Source organism: Ictalurus furcatus, chromosome 16, assembly GCF_023375685.1.
Source record: "Ictalurus furcatus strain D&B chromosome 16, Billie_1.0, whole genome shotgun sequence".
Classification (NCBI taxonomy): Eukaryota; Metazoa; Chordata; class Actinopteri; order Siluriformes; family Ictaluridae; genus Ictalurus; species Ictalurus furcatus.
This window is the reverse complement of record NC_071270.1, coordinates 7,226,990-7,248,198: the sequence shown is the minus strand read 5'-3', so window position 1 is coordinate 7,248,198 and position 21,209 is coordinate 7,226,990. Positions and strand designations below refer to the sequence as shown.

Here is a 21,209-nt window from a genome sequence, read left to right as displayed (position 1 = left end):
CATTATGTGTAATTATAAAATGATTCAAATTATGTTTAAAAAAAAAAAAGAAGAAGTAAAATATTTTAATTGCTGGCAAATTGCTGTGGTATAAGAGGTATAATACACTTCCAGTGTGCTGTTTATTGGAAAATAGTGAACTTTTTAACAATAATTGTGCTTTGTGTCAGGGCACATCACACCACCTGGTCACTGGTTACTTTCCTATAACAGCACAAATCAACATGTTTTATTTCTTACTTGCTGTAGCTTATATGTAGGACTTCGACACAGCAAACATGCACATGGGCAATACTCAGTGTTCTACATCTGCATATCACGATATAATCGTGAGCTTACAACGTTTTACTTGACTTTATATGCTAAATAAATAATGAAAAGAAATAACACTAGGAAATGAAAACAGGTAGAGGACTGAAAGTACAGTATTTAAAAAAAAAAATCTAAACCCTAACAGCCAAAAAGGAATAACACGATACTATTAAACCTAAATAATAGCTTTGTAATCATTTAGGAAAATAAAAATAAAATAGAATTAATTTTAAAGAATGTATAAACAAAGGGATCTGCTGAGGCTCAGTGAAAAAGGTGCCCTGTCCCTTTAAGAGAGTTTTTCCTGCTCTACACACCGGCGGTGGAAATGGTCGCACTGTGGAATTTATGTGGAATTATTAATAGGTTGTTTGGACTCAATGCTGAATCCCTTGTAGGACAAAACAGAGTAACTCCCTGAAGAACGAGGATTGGGACTATGAAGCATTTTACGGTAGCTAACAATCGAAAACAGAGACGTCACTTGTCATCTTTTCGGGATTTATTTGTGTCAGTAAATGGTTAGCTAGCCAGCTAACGACTAAAAGCGCTGAGTAGCTAGCGCGCTTCCAACAGCTTGGCTAACTATGCGAAAGCTCTTTAGCTGGTTAGCTAACGTATATTTTACATAGCAGCATTCTAAAATGTATATATTCTAAATGATGTAAACGCTGATGCAGTACAGTTACCATGTTTTCTGCGTTTTATTGATTACAGATAGTAGCAAATCCCCTAACTTGCTAGTTAAATGTGTTTGCTATCTAGATATTCTGATGAATATTTCTAACACTAATGTCATTGTGTAATTTCCGTTATTAGCTAAAAGAGACGGGTTTACGGGTTGGGTAGATTGCTTAGGAACAGAAAACTTTATGAATCTGTAGCTTGTTGTTCAGGTCGATTAATAGTAGGATTTTCCCTGATGACACATTGACAGTTGATGTATACTGTCTCTTGTTAAAGGCAAGTTGTAAATAAACCAGCGAGCTATAACAGGGGTCTGCCTAGCTAAGTAACCTGCTGCTTTGGTTAAGTGATTATCCGTGGTTATACTGACTGTATGCTATACATAATGTTCCATTGTACAGTGGATTTTACTATCGATTAAACTGTAAATTTACTTTCATTGTTTCCACAGGGTTAAACAAAGCATATTCCTTCCCTAGGATGGACAATTACTTCAAAGCTGCTGTATGTGACTTGGACAAACTCTTGGATGACTTTGAACTAAACACAGGTTAGAAGATTTGGCTCGTTTACAGTTTAGACTGTAGCCTCATGTGAAATAGAGAAGCTTGCAATTTCTTCATGCTTTCTTCCCTATATGTTTCTATTCAAGACACAGCTATACTCCCTGCTAATTTTGTACTAACCTTCTCCTATTAATAGCTAATGAAATGTGGGGGGACAACAACAAAAACAAAACACCAAGGGATTTTAAATCATTCCTCCATGTAGAATATGGTTTGTGATGGTGTAATGTCCAGTGATATGTCTAATTAAAGGAAAACACCACTGGGAAACACATGTTGAAGTATGAGTGAGATATTTGCGATGAACTTAGAGATTCTGATGCGAAGTAGTTGGTCGGTGCTGTATTTTTGTAATTCCTGTGAGAAGCTTTTGGTTGTGTGCTGCGCTGACATCGCAGGGGGAAAATAACTTTTCTCACTTTTCCCACATTTTCCAGCAACGTTCAATATCATATTCATAAGAAATCCAGCAGAGAAACAGAGGAGATGCCAACACTGAAAGTTCCAGAGACTCGGCTCAGCTAGATGATGATTTACAAGATGACAGGCACAATGGCGTTGATGGATAGAAGTGTTAGAAAGAAAGTTGAAGGTTTGGAAGCTGATCTGTTTGAGCAGAGTATACAGATGAGGAGGTGAGAGAGCTGAACAGACATGTTCATGGAGACCTCTAGGTTCATCTTTTGTTAGCAACAAGCTAGCCAGCTGTGATGAGGAATGTACATTCACCTCCTCGATACAGCGGACTGTATAGTCCGTGTTATAGGTTTAATAAGCGAATATGTCTGTACAGTATGTTGTTTGATCTAAAGCAAATAGTCGTACGTACAGCTTAACACTTTTAAAAGTAAAGAAGTGTGACTTTTTTGTTTACTGTTGATGCTGTGAGTAGTTGATTTGATGTCACTTGTTGAACTTGGGGTTGAGGAGACCTTCCAGGCTTTCTGGATTGGAATTCTGAGTTGAGGGGGCGTTCGCTTTGGTTTTTCGTGGTCCGAGTTACAAGTTTTAGCTGATTGCAGAATATATCAGTGACACCACTTAGGGCAGTAGGGATTTCCCGAGCTGATTCGAAGTATTGGTTTCAGAGCTGATCCTGACACACTCTAATGGCCTGGGATTGGCTGTTTTTAGTCTGATCCAAGTCCAATCCTTTGTTAACATTATTTTATGGCATTGTGTCGTTTTGTATCATTAATGTGACTGTCGCACATCCATAACTTGCCGCAGTGAAGCGAGTTATCAGAAGAGCATGTGCAGTAAAATGTCTGCAGTGTGGAATTATTTCAAAGTAGAAAATGAAAACAGTACAACAGCCACATACAATGTATACGGAGCCAGTATTTTGTGTGGTGGAAGCAGCAGTGGTGCTTTTAAACAAGATAAAGCATCTGAATGGAAAGATTTGATAGAATACAGCGAGTACACACAGGTCACCCAAGAAAATACTTCACTAAAGCATAAAACACTGGAGGATGCTTTCAAACAGCAAGAGAAATTTCTTCAAAACAGTGACAAGGCAAGGACAATTACTGAGGATTTAGTTGAATTTATTGCTCTGGATGACCAGCCAATCTCTGTAGTAGAGAATGTCGATAGAGAAGTGAAACCATCAAGATACTGATCTTCCCCAAAAACAAGCTTCACTTATGAGTATGGATGTCACTATACCAAAAATCTAGTAGTCGGTACCGATACCACCAAAAGTACACAATACTCGATACCAAAGTTGATACCACAGTTTGGTTTGAAAAAAATAATAATTTTTAACAAATTTACATTAAAAACTCTCCTGGTGGACATTAACCTCTGGTTAATACTGGCAAAAAGAGAGAGAGAGAGAGAGAGGGATATTTTAGTTATCAAACACTCTGACAATGACTAATACAACAGTGGAGGCTACAGTGCACTCCTAAACATGCGTGTGCACACACACACACACCTTATACTCTGAATGCAAGCATTAGTTTAAATTCACTGATATGGTGGCAGACCAAAAAGATTTATTAAAAGCATGAACATTTGAATAATTATTAGTGACATTAGGCTACATTTTGCTGACAGGACACGGACTGAATGGCGATGCATGGTGGCCCATTAGGAGGTAGTTTAACATTGCAATGCGTTAGCATCGTTAACAAATAACTGGCTATCGCAAACATTAGCGTTATCTGGTTTCACGGCCACAATGCCAGCTGCCTCAAACAAACATAATATGGGGCCCGTCTTTCAGGTGCTTTGCCAAATTCCAGGTGTTTCCTTGCTTTGTTTGAAATGAACGATAACATCGGTTATACACCGCCTTCAGAGCATCAATTATATGTCTGTTGTCATCCGCCTCAAATGCGAAGTATTTCCATGTTCCATACCACCTTTCCTCTCAACAAGTCGGGTCGGAGCTAAACTTATCACCTTCTACTGTAGTTTTTCTCATGTACTTGTAGGCGTTCTTCTTCTTTACCACTTGTTGATTGACTAAAACACTTGCGTGTATTTGCTGCCCCCATCAGTTCTGGAAGTATTGCAACCACAGTACCTTCATTACCATTCGTACTAACACTACTCCAGAAAAACAAGTACCGTCATGTTTTAAGAATGTTGGTACTGTATTGGTACCGAAGTATCGGTTCTTGTGACATCCCTACTTATGTATGAGGCTTCACTCATAATACAGAATTAAAAACCCAGTAGCTCAACTGAACAACAGATTAGGAACTGGTCTTCATAAGAGTGGTTGGCAATTCTGTTATTTATTTTGATGTTTTTACTTAAAATAACTTTCAAGGAAAGCTGTAATGATATAGCTGATTTTCTTAATGCAGACTTATTTGAGCTCAAGCATATCTTGCCCTAATTGGATTGGTTTTACTAACTTAAATGTACTTGGAGTGTGTATCATCTATGAAAATACAAGTATCAGATTGGACTCGCTATACTCACCAGATAATGATAATGTAAGAAACCATTAACCCGGGGGTGTCCAATCTTATATGCAAAAGGCCGGTGTGAGTACAGGTTTTCATTCCAATCAAGGATTCAAACACCTCCAATCAAGCTTACACTCCTGATCAAATCTATTTCAGTTGAGCTTGGCTTTCAGTAAACTCAGGTGTGGCTTCTGCTTGGTTGGAATGAAAACCTGCATCCACACCCACCATTTCTGGATAAGATTGGACACCCCTGCATTAACCAAAGTGAAATATTGATATAAGAAGAACTTCTTTTATATCAGTGAAATAAGTTTAAACCAAGGTCAACTTAGAATTTCATTACAAAATAAGTTTTAGACCGCACTGAAGATCACATTAATTATAAAGATTAAAGTGCAAGTCGTTTAGGGTGAACGACCTTTAAATATGTTATTGTAGTAAAGTAAGAGATGTGGATTTGCTTTGGATTATCTTTCCTACTTTGAGATCAATAGCAGAGTTTTAGCTTCTGGACAGAGGCCGAGCACCTTTCATGTAAATGTTCCAAACCTTGACAAAGTCCATGAAGCCGTTCATCCTAACATCCTAGCAAGAGTCCCAGGTCCTTTGTCTTTTTTTGTTGTTGTTGCTGCTTATTCAAAAATTTTTTTTTTACGATTTTACCACAGCACAATAGATGCTATAGTAAACCGTTGTATCATTTTTTAAAAAATTTTTTTAAATGATGACCTATGGTTACACAGCAATTCGTATTATAAACTAAGTCTTTTTTCCTCTTTCCAGAGGAGGCTGAGAACACGTCTACGACATTCACAAATTCTGCATGCCAGGACCCAACCCTCTACTCCCAGTGCTTTGTACCTGAGCCATCTACAGTTTCACAAACGCTCCCTGATGTTAATTCCCTGCATTATGGTCCAACTGCACCTATTAGTGCCCCTGACCAAAGAGATCTAGATACAAAAGGGAGGGTGTTGACTGGTGTTGACCTCTTATCCTCTGTTGACCGCAGAGCTTCCAAAAGCTTGACTCCTCCTTGTCCAGATAGATCTTTGAAACCTATATGCGACCTTGTTAATGATACAGGATCGGCTAGTCTCTCACGCACAAACAGTCATGATGCCTTCAAAGAGTTAGAGGTTGCTGAGAAACAGTTTGAGGAGGAACTACTGGTAGATTTTGATAGTCCAGCTGTATTATATCCAGAGAACGTGTTTAAGCCCGGACATGACTTACAGGGACTCGATGCTGGTGGCCACTTTGATGGTCCCTCAAACTGTTTTAGTTTGCTTGATGTTATATTGCCAGCGGCTGTGGAGAGGACTGCTGAACCTCAGAATATTTCAAATGACCTCGAGCCTTTAGATAATAATAAAGTTGAGGTGCCTCAAAGTAGCTGTCCAGAAGTGTCTAATTCATCTGAACTCCAAAGCAACTCCCAGTGCACTTTAGAACCTGAAATAACCCCCAATAGCCTAATTTCTTCAAGTGTAACAGAGGAGGTCACAACAACTAATGTCAGTACAAGTCTGCCTAATGTACCAGATGAGGAACACTCTGTGAACAGCAGTGATGAGGACCATGAAATTACCACAGCCGTTCCCACCAGTGAAAGAGAATCTTCTCCGTCCTGCCTCCCCATGACTGTATCCATGTGTGGATCTCTTGTGGCCTCTTTAGATCAGGAGACGATGGCGGTTGAAACCAAAGACAGCACAGAAATCCCTCCTTCTGAATCTAATGAGACCACAGTCACTGAAGAGATTGAGAACTTAATTGTTCCATCTGCAGAAGCTGAGGCATCCTTATGTCTTAGCCAGCCAGATTCCTCACCTGAGGATGATCCTGAATTGGTTCAAATAATGTCAAACCCAGAAGGGTCAACAACTCATATGACTTCTCTCTGTAACAGGATGTTTGAGTGCAGCTTATCTCTTTCAGAGAATCTCATCTCTAGAGATTCGCCTGAGAGTAGCCAAGCTCCCAGCAATGCGCAGAGCCCTGATTACCCAACAGAGTTTGATTTTTCCAGTGATTACCTTCCTGAAAGTGAGCAAAATATGATGATAGTAACCGATGAAGAACTAGATGCTTATCTGATGGGTGAGGCACAGAGAAACAACTCTGAGATATCAGCTGAGAAATTTGTGGATGAAGGCTTTTCTGAATTTAATGGGGATTTAGAGGGAGAGTTACGAAGCTGCCCCGTTGATTCATTTGCCTCACCTGAAAGTGATAGATCTCTTCGGTTTTTAGATGAGAGTGAAGGTTCCAATGTTTCTTCCTCATCTCAAGAGAGTAGCCCCTTGAAACCAGACACCATGCAAACGGATAATATGGAGGATATGCCGAATTTGACTGAGATTCAGTCAGTCTGCAATACAAACCAGTCGCCATGTTATGGTGGAGCCCGACCAAAGCGGCTGTCCAACCAAAACATAAGACCATTTCTACCACAAGAGGGCCAGAATAGCCAATCTGAGGAGAATGTATCAAGTTCTGAGGAGGAGAACACCTCTCCTGTAACTCCCATAGTGAGGCCAGCTTCCAACCACAGCAACAGTAACTTTGAAACTACCAGTCATGGTGACAGCTGTGAACACATTTATGGCCATGAAGAGCTTTCGGAGCCACCTCCTTACCCAGGAGAGATTTCTGGTGAAGCAGTTGATCAGTCAGGAGCAGAGGATGGAGGCCTTGGCTGGAGGCAGCCACCCTGGGTCCCTGATTCTGAGGCACCTAACTGCATGAAATGTGGGCAAAAGTTCACCTTTACCAAGAGGAGACATCACTGCAGAGCATGTGGCAAAGTAAGTCACTTTCTTGGCTCTATTATTAAATAAAATTATTAAATTAAAATGTGCAGTGATGGCTGTTGGGGATGGGGCTGGATTGAAGGGGTGTGGGAGGAGCTGGAACTAGTCCATGTTATTCCAACAGGTGGCAAAAGAAAGAAATAAACTTGGTGCTAAACTCCTCTTCTGACAAAATGTGCTAATGATGTGTATTTCTTCATTAGCAAGCTAAAAATTTAACATATAACCCCAGTTAAGTTTCATTTAATATAAAATCCCAATTAAGACCAGTTTAGTTACAGATACTTTGATAAATGAACACAGGCCAGATGAGTTGTGTTGTTTGTCTGTTAAACTGATATTTTATTTATTTATTTTGCTGTGACCTACTTGACATTGGAATAGGTGTAATTAAAATGTATTTGAAACCCCTGTTGAAAGAACAGAGTCAGATAGTGCATGTATTCTGCCACTAATAAATGCACACAGGTGACATGTTAAAGGAAATACCTGGAGAACAGTCTGGAGAAACATAATACAATTGGAATCAAAATTATTCAACCCCCATTGCAAATCAGGTTTATTGTTAAAAAAAAAAAAAGTACAGACATTCAGCTGTTTGCAATGAACAAATCAAACAAAAGCAATTTAAATTGTTCAACACATCGAATGCTACAAGTGGTTCCCCCGAATTCAAATGAAAATGCAACTGATAATGATTTCTCCAGTTTCAGAATTATTCAACCCCCTGAATAGAATCCCTCACAACAGCACAAATATAAAAACAGGTGTCTCAAGCACACCTGATGTAACTAATCAAGGGCTTCATTAGCTGCACCAGGTGTGCTTGAGCTGGAACACATGAAATACCTGTACTGGCTAGGGGCAGAAAATTTATGAAAAACTTGGACGGGGCAGATAAAGGAAGCCATCAATGGCTGCAACCAGATTTCTGAGAAGACAGGTTGTGAAAAACCCTCGAGTGACTGCAGAAGACCTGCAACAAGACTTGGTGGCAACAGGCACTGAGGTTTCAGTGTACACAGTAAGGCACGTACTAAACACTGAAGGTTTCCATGCCAGAACTCCAAGACGTACACCACTACTGACCCAAAAGCACAAGAAAATCGGCTCAAAGTCATATAAATAAATCTGTTACGGCCCAGTCTAGGTTAGGCCGCACAGAGTAACCAGCTCAGGATTCAATGGGATTTGACCTTTAAAAATGCAGGAGCCAGGAATAACAACACAAAAAAGTTGTGGTATACTGTAAAACACAGAATTATATATATATATATATATATATATATATATATACACACACACACACACACACACACACATACACACACAACTCTACAAAGAACCAAACCATGCATAACTTCAGGGTGGGCCAAAGCCAAAATAAAAAACAAAAGGATTCTATTGTTCGGTAGCTAGCTTACCTAAAATGAAAATTACAAAGAATATACAACTACTTCCCTAAGTGGTGCAAAAACCACCGGCACTGGTCTATGGAGATGTGGAAAAAGTGCTATGATCAGATGAGTCATCCTTCATCCTATTCTCGACAAGTGTAAAACTACAATCCCTACACACTTTAAAGTTTTCCTTCCTGCAGCACATCTGATTCAACTGATCACCTAACTATTAAGCCCTTAATGAGGTCGGCCAGGTGTGTTGAAGGAACAGGGGTCTTCAGGACTGGACTTGCACACCTGCGTCGTGAGGTATTGTCCCGTGTGAACACCTTTATGAAGTGATTTATTACAAAAACTGAAGTAAGCCTGGCTTCAGTGGGGACGGTCACTATAAATCATTATAAAGTTATTCTAACTGATCACCTTTATCTTGTGATGAAACATTTATGTCCTTATTGGGGCGGTCCTCCATAGGGCTCACTGAATGGTCAAATGAGGATTTCAATGATGCACATCATATGCAATGGCCTTCATTGTCAAAAGATCTCAATCCAGTTGAGCACTTTTGGAGCAAGTGGTTACACAGTGCCCTCCTCCACCAACCGAACTGTGTTTTTTTTTTTTTTCTTTCTTTCTTTTTTTTCTATCCCTATAGTACAATTCCAGATACTTGGAGAATTGATGCCAAGGCATGTTGAAGCCATTCTGGTGGCTTGTGACTTTATTTTTTCCTTAATTTGACAGTAGATGAGTCAGTGGGTATTATTTATGGCACGTTTCTAGATCTTCTGACGCTGCTTGAATGTAAAGTTGTTCTTAATACCAGAAACAATTTGTTTCCAGTGTTCTAAGCTTTTGCTGAATTATGTGTCTGGTTGTAGGTATATTGTGCCATCTGCTGCAATCGTAAATGCAAACTGAAATACATGGAGAAAGAGGCCAGAGTTTGTGTCGTCTGCTATGAAACTATACAAAGAGGTAAGTGCTTTTTGTTGTCCTCGCCATTTTACATTTAATGCTCTACAAAATTTGACAAAAAGCTGCAAAACCTTGAAGTTGTTCTTGGATTTGTGAAAGTTTGTTTATTTAAGTTGCAAGTAGCTCATGAAAATGACCTCCTTCCTCAGGAATATGTTGGTTGAAGCAGGTTATATCTCATGTGATCCAATTCTATCTGATGTTGTAAAAGTTGAATTTTGAGTGGGGCATAAAACAGCAAAGTGGATTCTCTCTAATCAACTGATTAGGTTGTTTGTAGCCACATATACTATATGTGAGAAAACTGAGTTGCTGTGGATATGTTTACTGCCGGTTGTTACAGGTTTAATCTCAAAAGCTTCCTCAATCCATCTATCATTCTTATTTTTACACAAGACACCCTTCCATAAGGAAAGGAAATATAAATAATATATAATATATTTTCCAAAGGAAAAATAAAGAAATAATTATTTTGTAGTAAGTCTATGATAAAAGAATGATAGTAAAAAAGAGGTTTGTGGTCAGGGTCGTTGCTCAGCTGTGTGGCTGGATAATATTGGAGTCGCCATTAGAGGCAATAAGAGTGTATATGAAACAAGTGATTTTTACTCTGTTCTCAGAGGCTATTTTTGCAGAGATTTTTCAGTAATCAGTAGTGTTCTTAAGTAGACCCCCAATGATAATAATATTAATTAGATGGAAATAGATCTGGTATCTGGTAATTTGACTCACTATAGTGACCTTTTCCCCCTATATGGTCAATTATGAATTACTTGCTTTTTTCTATAAGATTTTATTCAATTGCTTTGTTCATACAATACATTATTTTCCTGCATTGGTCATTTTAATCAAGCGATTAAAATGTTTAATTTTCAAAATGTGCAGGGGTCTAAAGAATCTGTGTGACAAATACTAGAAAACAAGCAAATGCTCAGCTCATAGGGATATGCAAATAAAATTTGGTGTTTACCTCCACTTTTTCTGTCATTAAAATTGTTTAAACCTCATTTTACCTAAACACGTCATGTCTTTTGGCACAATTTATGTGCGTCAATGTAGGCAGAGCATTGAGCATTGAGCATTCTTGCACTGCGATTACTTTAAACATGCATTAGCACATTTGTTCAAAGAACGTTTAACACAATGAAATATGCTCAGTGGTAGTTAGAACTTTAAGTATGGCATATATATATATATATATATATATATATATATATATATATATATATATAAGAAAAACATATAACTGTTGACATTGATTGTCTGAATACTCGATTCTGATTGGCTGGAAGGTGTGCGTTCAGACGGTTGAATGCATGGGTAGTTCGAGTCACTTTAATCACCATTCTCAATTAATATGCTGCCTAAAAACAACTGTAACCATAGTAACATACAGTTAAACTCACAACATCATTATAAGTAGAGATACTGCGCAGACGCAGGTAATTCACGCACACATACACACACACTCTCTCTCTCTCTCTCTCTCTCTCTCTCTCTCTCTCTCTCTTTTTCTAATAACTGTTCATTATAATTCATTCAAATAAATATAATCTTATCGCACTACTTTATCTCTGTGTATGATTTAGAGCAGGACGAAACCACACCAGGTTGATTTCATATTTAGTCCTCATAGTCTAAAAACCACCAAAATGTGGAATAAAAAAATGTTTTTGTAATATAGCCCCATCATCATACCTACAGTATGTTTATTTTTAGCCCCCCCCCCCTTGTTTTTTTTTTTTACTACGAACATTTTTAAAATTATTACTTTATTATTTTTGTCCATCATGAATTCCTTAGTCATGGTTGTGTTGTGAGTAGCATTGCCACCTCACAGCTCCAGGGTCCACAGCTTTTCTGCACTGAATCTGTGCAGAGTTTCTGTGCGTGTTCTCTCCACATGGGTTTCCTCTGAGTTCTCCGGTTTCCTCCCCCTACTGTTCAAAAAACACTAGGGTTACTAGGATAGGCTTCGGATCCACCGCAACCCTGACCAGGATTAAGCACTTACTGAAAGGGAGTGTAATGCTTAGTGAGTAAGGGCCCATTTGGGGTTGTATCTCATTTATTCTTATGTGAAGATATATTTTTTTTCTTTCTTTTTTTTTAAAAAACAACCTTTTTGCTAGATATCAGTGGCAGGAAAACATGACTACAGGTGGTAAAATTAAACTGAAATAAAGCGTATCATCAAATTATGATATTTCTTCATAAAATGTAAAGTTATTCTTAATACCTGAAACTATTTGTTTCCAGTGTTCTAATCTGTTGCTGACTGATATGTTCTGTGGAAATATAGAATAAAAAAACCTTTTAATCTATTCCTCCTCTCCAGGACAGTCATAGCAGATATCTAATGTTCTTTACTGGTATTGTTTATTTATTTCATTGGCTAAGGCTCAGATTACTGTGTAGATGTATATTTCAATTGACAACTGAATTTAAAATGTAACAAAATTCGGAAACATAGAAACAAGTCCAGTTCTTTCCTAAGAACAAGCGAGTTGTAGATTTGGTTTATTTATTTCTTTTGGTACACTTGCTCCATCTACTGTTAGATTTTATACTTAGTATCAAATTGTTTGCAGAGCTTGTATTTGATCATGCTTTTGACACAGAACCTAAATATGAAATAAATATGAACCTAAAATCTAGAGAAAGGAATGTTTCAGAGGTAAAATACAGTATACAGTAACGCTTCTGTAGGCTATATTGACTTTTTCTGCCTTTCAGTGGTTTGTATGGAAATACCTAATTTTATAAAACTGTAAAATCTACATAGCAAATACAAATGTATTTTGACTGATAGAATTTACTTCAGTAGTTTTAAAGAAAATGGCAAAAACATCCCCATCAAAATATATATATATATATATATATATATATATATCACTTTGTGCGACTGAGACATAGTTAGGTGAAATTAGATTATAAGATTTCTTTGATATCTAATGTAAAAACCATTGTTATATTCCCTATGTATGTAACATTTCACATTTGAAGTTTGGAGAGAATTGAAATTGTATGCTGATGTGGATGCTTATTTAGCCAAGGCAAAAGGTTTCCCCATCATCCCACGTCTCTAACACCCATCATGTATGGGTTCTGTCACTATCTACTGAGATTTTTAGGTAAATCACAATTTGTTTAGTCTAATAAACTGTCAAGTGTAATACATGCCCAACATTTTCCTGTTAATAAAACAGTAAACTATTAAGTGTACAGAATACTGCACCCTTATCTTAATATTTGCTTATTTAATGCTTAAATATATACCTGCATGCTTAAACATGTATATTTGTGTTAATTGTGTTACTTGTGTTAATCAATCGCACACTAGGGCGCTGTGGAGAAAAACGAGGGCACTGTAACTCCATGTATCCGTTTCAACGAATGTGTTTTGGCTACTTGTAGATCCTGTACTTATTCATCTTCTACATGCACTACATTAAATGTTTAAATTATGTAAATTAATAGACACTTAAGATACACATATAGATATGAAAAAAATTCAGGAAATGTAAGAGGACATACAGTAGCATATCCAGGTCACTACTCTACACACCATCAATCAAACTCTTGCACTTCAAAATGCTTTGTGTGTGTGTGTGTGTGTGTGTGTGTGTGTGTAAGAGTGAACAGGTATATAAACAAAGAACCTAAACAAATGGCAGAATGATCCTATAATGCGGCACATGCCGTTGATTACCAAGCCCTATTTGTAGTTGCTAGAATGATTCATTAATTTACATACAAGAACATTAGGTGGGCCATTGATGGCTTCAATAAGGCATATGTTTTTCATAGCCTGTGCTAATTTGTTAGTTTGCTAATTTGCTAACTGATACAAAGAATAGATTGTGGTAAACACAAACCTATCCCTTTTGGTTTGCCGGGAAACATTTTATTGTGTGCAGTGAAAATGTAGTCATGAATAAGAATGTTTGTTTGTTTTGATGAGGTCAGGTGGAGTCTACAAAAAGGTTTCTGTCAGTACAGGTCCATTTGCACATTTAATAACCAGTGCTGGCACGTGGGAGAGAGCAAGACAGAAAATTAGAGAGACTTATTTGCTGGGTGGTGCCTTTGGGCTCTAGTTGTCCTTGACTGTGTGTGGCATAGATCCACCTGGGATGCACAGTGCTCGCAGACTCTCTGCTTCAGCTTTGGGCAGAGATTCAGACACACGCGCACACACACACACACACGCATACACACAGTCTCTCTCACCCTCCTTTTTAGCGTCAGGACAGGAAGGCATACGTCACCTCCCTCTGCTCCTTTCGGTCGTTTCTCAGTCCAGGACAGCCATTTAATACAGACTCGTCCATCTTAGCAGGCATTTGATAGCGAGAGGAAGGTGGGACTATGATTGTTATTGTGGAGGTTAGATCCGGGACAGAAAGAAGCACGGCATGATCGCATGAAAGTGGGCCACTCACCATCTGGAAAGAGACTCTGAGACGACAGAATGCCTGCTCTGTCTTTCTCTCTCTCTCTCGTTCTCAATCCTTGCTGAGTTCATGCTGAAATGCTTCAGGGAGATTGAACTGAACACGCACACCATGACTAAGATGAAAGAAAATTCAGAGTCATAGTTAAGGTAAGGTAAATTGCTAATCATATAAAAGCCAAGTAGATTTATAAATACTGTCTAGGCTTTATGACACAAGTTCCTTGAAGTCTCTTTGTCACTGGCAAAACGTCTTCCGCCACTGCTTGTGCTCAGGACAGTCAGATTTAAAGATTGAAGGACACGCAGTGTGTCTGACATAGGTTGCCATTATCATCATGAGTCATTTGAGTGTCTTTGTTGTGTTGTGTTTTCTGTTTATACTTATGGTTTACGTGTTCATTCTCATCAGAACTGGTGCCAACGTGATCGAGTCGATGAGGTTCTATGATGCTTAATCAATATACCGCAAGGCGAGGCTTACTCAGCACTTTGGTTGGAGTCAGCAGCTATGAATGCCACCTCTGGCACTAGATCTCAAAAGCAACTTTTACTTACTTAATGTATAATCACATGCCATGGTCTGCTATGGTTTTCCAGTTTAATGCACTGTCTGTAACTGTGTGTGTTTAGTTAATTGTTTTGTTTAAAATATTTGTGTCAAAGTTAAATATCTATATTAAGCCATCTTTATTGTTAAGTTTATAGACCTGTTTATGGAATAGTTTATTGAATACTGTTGGCGTCAATACATATTAACCAATGTTAGCTCTGCTTTTTTAACCCAAATAATTAAACCAAGCATCATATGTACTTCCTGTACAGCAGTGTTGGGTAGCTTATTGCTGAAATGTAATCTGGTGCTGATAATAAACATAATAAAAATAAAACAAAAAATAGCGCTCTCTCTCTCTCTCTCTCTCTTTCTCTCTCTCTCACACATACACACACTCTCCCTATCTACCAAAGACCTGAACGATGCCTTCGGAGGGCACTTTGAAGGGTTTATAGTCAAATCATTATTGCCATGCTCTAAAGTCATTCTAAACAGAGTTTTTATTAAAAAAAAAAAAATACTTTAAAAGTGAGTTCCAAATGACCATTATTTTTGAGCCCCACAATTTTCAGCACTCCAAAGCTCTCATAGGGGATGGTAAAAACTTCAAAGGGAATAAGGTGATAATTTCCAAATGGAATGCATCCCCCCCCCCCCCCCCTCTCTCTCTCTCTCTCTCTCTCTCTCTCTCACTCACTCACTCACTCACTCAGAATTGCTGTCTCTCAGTCCCTCACAGTCTCACATTCAGTATGTATCCCATAACTGGATAGAAACGGCCAGAATTTCCATCAAAAGTGCCGCTTCTGAGCCATTAATGGTGGCTTGAGTGCTGATGTCGAGCTATTAGCGATGGCTTGAGTGGTTTCTGTGCAGATTGCTTAAACAGTGGCATAAGAAATTAGCTCAACACTTTAGGGACTAAAACCTGACTTAAGTTTTACATAATACGATATTAATATTAATCTAAAGGGGATGGTGGGGTGGATGGTGGTTTTACAGAGCGGATTCTTTTTGTAATTTTTTTTTCAGCAAGGGGGATGCCACCCCTCACATTCCCCCTAAATTCGAGCACTGAGTATGGCACGGAAATGAAAAAAGTGGGATTGGTGCATCCCCAGAGTGTGTTTTTGATTGATGGTTTTGTATTTTTGCAGCTCAGGCCCTTGAGAGAATGATGAGCCCTACCGGGCCTAGTCCAAATCCTAACATCCCATCCGAGTACTGCTCCACGATTCCTCCCATGCAGCAGGCTCGAGCAGCAGGCACCCTCAACTCCCCACCCCCCACCGTCATGGTGCCAGTTTCTGTTCTCAAACATCCTGGTAATGATGGTATGCACACACTTCTATCCTGCTTCAGTGAGCCAGTTTTGAGGGTGCTTAACAGCTGTGTCTTAACTGGCTCTCCCCAGCTCAGTATGAGGAAAAACATTTCATTATAAACTGGGCTAAGATCAGGTTGATTCTGTCATTTTTGGCAAATTCATGGTAAGCTAAATCTATATGTACATTGTTATTATTAATTTGCTAGGATTCCCGAGAGAACAGAAGCATGTCTGGTTTGCTGATGGAATACTGCCTAATGGCGAGGTGGCAGATACCACTAGGCTTTCCATAAAGCCACGGAGATCCTCTCAGGAGTCCAGCCCTGTTACGCCAGACCCTCCCACAGTATGGGTAAAACAAGCTGTGCAGTAATACATTTGTCTAAGTTAAGTTTCATTTTATTGAAGATATTAGTAGTCATAGTTTTATACTGTCACTGATGAGTATTACCAGAATAAACACTAGCTGTTTGTCTTTATGGCGCAGATTTTCAGGCACAGAGTAACCTTGGTGTCTAGAAAACTGTATGGATAGAGGCTATGTTTAAAAAAAGAAGAAAGAAAAAAAGCATACACACTTTCCAGGTCACATTGGCAGCAGAATAGAAAAAGGTTCAGTTGTCTGCTGATCTATCTGAACTGCTTGTCATCTTCCTCAGCCTACTAGCAAATTCCCAGAAGGAAATGAGAGTTCGGCACAAAGCTCTGAGACTGGTTCAGAGACACCAAGGAAGGCACTCAGTGGGCCCTGGGACTTTGCGTTACTCTGTGGCCTGGGTAGCTGTGTGCAGCAGGCTCAGAGTCTCCTGCCTGATGATGATGATGGTCTGCCACCGCTGCTTATCACCACAGGAGAGGAAGATGAAGGGGGTGAGAACAGCTACTTTATAATCCTTCTGTGTGTTCACATCAGTAGTTAAAACAGTAATATTGCAGTATGTTTTGATAATTTATACTAGAAATGTCGCTATTATATGAAATACACTCAGTGTTATTACACCTCACCCAAGGCCAATTATATATGAAACTAGGGATGAATGGATACCACTTCTTTCAGGTACATGTACATACATTCAGGGGCATCAGGGGTGTAATGATGTATGGGTGTAGCTCACGTTATGTTTCCCTATAGTGGCCATGAAAGCACGTGTGTGTGTTCATGCACGTAGGATGCTAATCTTGTTCTTTATAACATTAGCTTTGGAAAAGCACTTCTGTACAGCTGTAAGTAAAGCAACTTTCATTGATTTCTTTGTGATGAATCCCTTGTTGCTAATTACCAGTGACTTATTATTAAGAACAATACACTGGGTAAGAGCTATTATTTTCACTCACCTAGTGTTGTCTGTAGACATTTTTTCTTGCCTAGCCAGCCTTTGCTGCAATGTTGGTTGCTGCGGTGTGTTGATTGGTTGCTGGTAATGAACGCTGTTTGATTATGTTTAAGATATTGTGGCACTGATGTGAATTGCTCCTTGACTTGCAAGCAATGTGTAGACTCTGGCAAGCCATGTGTCTCAGTACTCAGTGCTCGCATAACACTGATGCACGCAATTCATTGCACCTTGCGCTCATTTTTAATGATCATGCTACTATGTAACTTGGGTGGTTTTCACACTGGGCATGCTTGCTGCAGTCCAAACCCGAGTGCGATTGTTCCCGGCGCCCCCCGCAGCATTGATCTAGTTTCAGACTTGCTTGATTCTATCGAAACCGGGTGCATCACCATATTAAATTTTTTTTACAAAATTTTAATTATTATGTGCAGCAGAGTGAACGACACTTGTCTATGTGCGTCGCATGGCATAATTCATCAGATGACCAGGAGAAGGTGGCTTTCTAATCCTCGCAAACAGTATTTTTTGAGGAGCCTGATTGTAAGGAATTCATTTGGTACACGTGTGTTGTGGAACCTAATGATGTCGTCATCGGCTAAAACACATGCACAGGCTACTTTGCTTCTTGAGCAAGTGCAGACCAGAGTACGAGTTGCGTTCACAGGAATAGCAGCACAGTTCCAGTTCAACCGAACTCAGACCACTTCCTACAGTTAGTCTTTTGTTCAGTACCGCTGTGCGATTCCCGGTCCGCACGACAGCTTTCACATTATCGATTTTTCATACAAACCATGCTTTATTTCGGAATAAACTGCCGGTCTGAAAGCCCCCATAGTATCATGTGGTATCTGGTAGCAGAGCATTTTTTATGATTATGAGTAGGGATGCACCAAAATGAAAGTTCTTGGCCAAAACCGAATATAATGGCAAACTTACCGAATACCAAACACGTTTTTTCGTGTTTTTTCCATTTATTTTGCCATTTTTTTCACCATTGCATAAATTAAATAGTCAAAATGTGCTTTTTACTATTTTGTCTTGCTTTTCAAAGAAAAAAATCAATTACAAAAACTACAATTTCAAAATATTTATTTAACACTGAACATTTTTTTTCAATCCAGCAGACATAGGCTACCAACAAGGCACAATATAACTTTAAAAAAATAAATGAGTAAAATAAAAATCATCGTGGTCATCTTTGAGCCCCCCTTGAATAGCCTATGTTAGGCCTATAACTGACTGCTGAAAGAATGTAACACTCTGAAGCCTACAACAAAAAAGTGCATTGACAAGAGTGCAAAAAATGGTTCTATTCGGTTCTATACGGCTGATTATATTGGGGATATATACCGCTCGCGTCCCTGTACACCTCGCAGAGTATTATAGTAGATATAGTATAGTTAGATACGTTGTTAATGTTATGTTCCTTGATAGATTTAGTCAGTTTAAACTATAGATTAGTACATTTAGTCCCCGCTGGTTTTTCCGCTCCCAGTCCATAGTACTAGTTCATGTTTCTTGTTTTGTGTTTTGACTCTGTTTTCTGTGACCGCGACTTTGATTCCCTTTGCCTGTCTTGACTAAGTTTTTTGGATTACGATTTGGATTTGCCTGCCTGCCCTTAAATAAATACGTCTTTACCTGCTTCCGTACTCTACTCCCTTACGTCTCGCGACGTGACAGAATACTCCTGACAGAAAATGCTTTTTTTTGCTATTTTCGGCTGAATAATTTCGGTTGCCGACATTCGGTGCATCCCTAATTATGAGTAAATGAGCATGGTATCCTATCAATACTTATACCAATATCAGCAGTGATGCATCCTTAATAGAAACAAACATCATTGTGTAGATATGTGTTCCTATAGATTAATAGGCTTATAGCATATATTGTATATCTGAATTAATAACAGTAAGCTAAAAGATAGGATAAGATATAATAAGAAGATAAGTCATTGTTTAAGTGCAAAATGTAAAGGGGAAATTAACAGACACTGATCACTGCATCAACTGGAGGCTACATTCTGCCACTGTGGATGACTCCAAGCAGTGCAGCCTGGAGCTTGATGAGGATGGTACCTCTTGAAGTACCATGGAAATGCTTTTGGACCTCAATTCCACATGGACATTCTCACTGTGGTTGCTGGGACTACGGTTACTACTGTGGCCTTAGGACTGCAATTACCACGTATAATTTTGCACTCAAGTCTCCTTTAGTGAACAGTGGACTAGTTCAACAAACAGACTTCATATAATGAACTTTCTTTTACTTTCACACTATCCTATGTTACCCAGATGGTAATAACGTCAAGGTTTCTTCCTCATATCATCTTAGGGAGTTTTTCCTTGCCACCGTCACCAACAGCTTGCTCAATAGAGATAAATTCACATTACTAAAAATCTGTATCCTGTGTTTATATGTTTCTGTGACAATGTCCATTGTTAAAAGCACTATACAAATAAAATGTAATCAAATTGAACTGATTAGACAGGTAAAGGTTTTTTTTTTTTTTTATAAATAATAAGTACTATACAATACATGGTAACATGTAACTTTACTCCCTGTTGCAGATTTGTTAGTGGAGGAGCGTCCTGCTTCCTGTCAGATTATGCTGCTTTTAGAGGAAGGAGGTCCAAGACCTTTGACATTTGTGCTCAATGCCAACCTCTTGGTCAATGTGAAGCTGACTGCATGTATGTCTTTTGAGCAGTGAATTAATGAAATATATCTCAGAATACATGATTGCTTTATTTATCTCACGATGCTTGTTCTTTTTATTAAATTTTTTTTGAAACTGTGAATTTGTGTTTTAGATTGTGGGCGGAAGTGCTGGTGTTTGAGCTCTAACGGTCTTAAGGGAGTCGGTCAGAGAGAACTGGCGTTCATTATTGAGCGTCTCCCTGAAGAGAACAGTGTGCCTAGAGACATCTTCAGTCTTTATGTAAACATATACCAAGATGCTCAGAAGGGTATATTATTCGCAATTGTCGGAGCACAAAGAATACATCAAGATCATGTTGTTTCTACAGCTTCTGTTCTCTTTCTGAGTTTTGTTTTTGATGACCTCTTTTGACTACAGGGAAATATATTGAGGAACTTGGCAATGTGATGTTTGCAGACAGTTTTCTGGGCAGTAAGGAACATGGTGGCTTCCTCTTTCTTTCTCTGAGCTTTCAGCCTACGGAGGGTCTTGGCCTACCTCACAGCTCCTTCCTGTTTGGGGTCCTCGTTCATAAATTGGAGGTACCCTGGGCCAAAGTGTTCCCCCTCCGCTTAGTACTCAGTATGGGAGCAGAATGTAGTGGTGAGTCTCACGTATTCTCCCAGTTTTTCCTTTTGAAATTAGCCAACATCTTGGATCACTTCTGCAAATTATGAACACTCTACAGTATATACAGTAACAATCACTGTTATGAACACTGTTACTGTGAATAGTCACTTTGTTATGAATGCTACAGTCACTTCATTATAAGAACTATATAGAGGAATACAATATATACTGTAATTCACTTTGTTATGAAACATTATATACAGTAACACTCGATTGATAAACATGTGGTAACATTCAATTTATGATGAACAATACTGTATATACAGTAAGTAACTTCATGAACACTAAGTACAGGAAATATGAGAAGGAAATACGGATAGAGCTTCTCAATTTTACAGTCTACAATTTAATATGTACAGTATACAACAGAAGTGAGTACAACCCTGTGCAATATCACTTAAATGTCAAAAGATTCAAAATTGTATCACCTTACAGTAATTGCATTACTTCTAAGTTGAACAGTAGGGTATTTTCTCTTATGTAAAATAAAAACTAACAGTTTTGGTTTACTAT

General features: G+C 38.6%; 1 protein-coding gene across 2 annotated transcripts in view; it reads left to right on the top strand.

Moving 5' to 3' along the window:
- Nucleotides 1-620: 620 nt before the first annotated feature.
- The window catches only part of zfyve16 (zinc finger, FYVE domain containing 16), a 30,173-nt gene continuing 9,584 nt past the window's right edge, over nt 621-21,209 (top strand). Inside the window, exons 1-10 of one of the 2 annotated variants that reach the window (XM_053645228.1) lie at nt 621-766; nt 1,451-1,549; nt 5,279-7,305; nt 9,593-9,689; nt 15,859-16,035; nt 16,235-16,374; nt 16,688-16,898; nt 19,936-20,058; nt 20,179-20,334; nt 20,445-20,669. In XM_053645228.1, the coding sequence (XP_053501203.1) occupies nt 1,480-1,549; nt 5,279-7,305; nt 9,593-9,689; nt 15,859-16,035; nt 16,235-16,374; nt 16,688-16,898; nt 19,936-20,058; nt 20,179-20,334; nt 20,445-20,669 (3,226 nt within the window). In that variant the 5' untranslated portion in view covers nt 621-766; nt 1,451-1,479. Of the gene's footprint in view, nt 767-1,450; nt 1,550-5,278; nt 7,306-9,592; nt 9,690-15,858; nt 16,036-16,234; nt 16,381-16,687; nt 16,899-19,935; nt 20,059-20,178; nt 20,335-20,444; nt 20,670-21,209 lie in introns of both variants that reach the window. The other variant, XM_053645227.1, reaches the window with a different exon arrangement.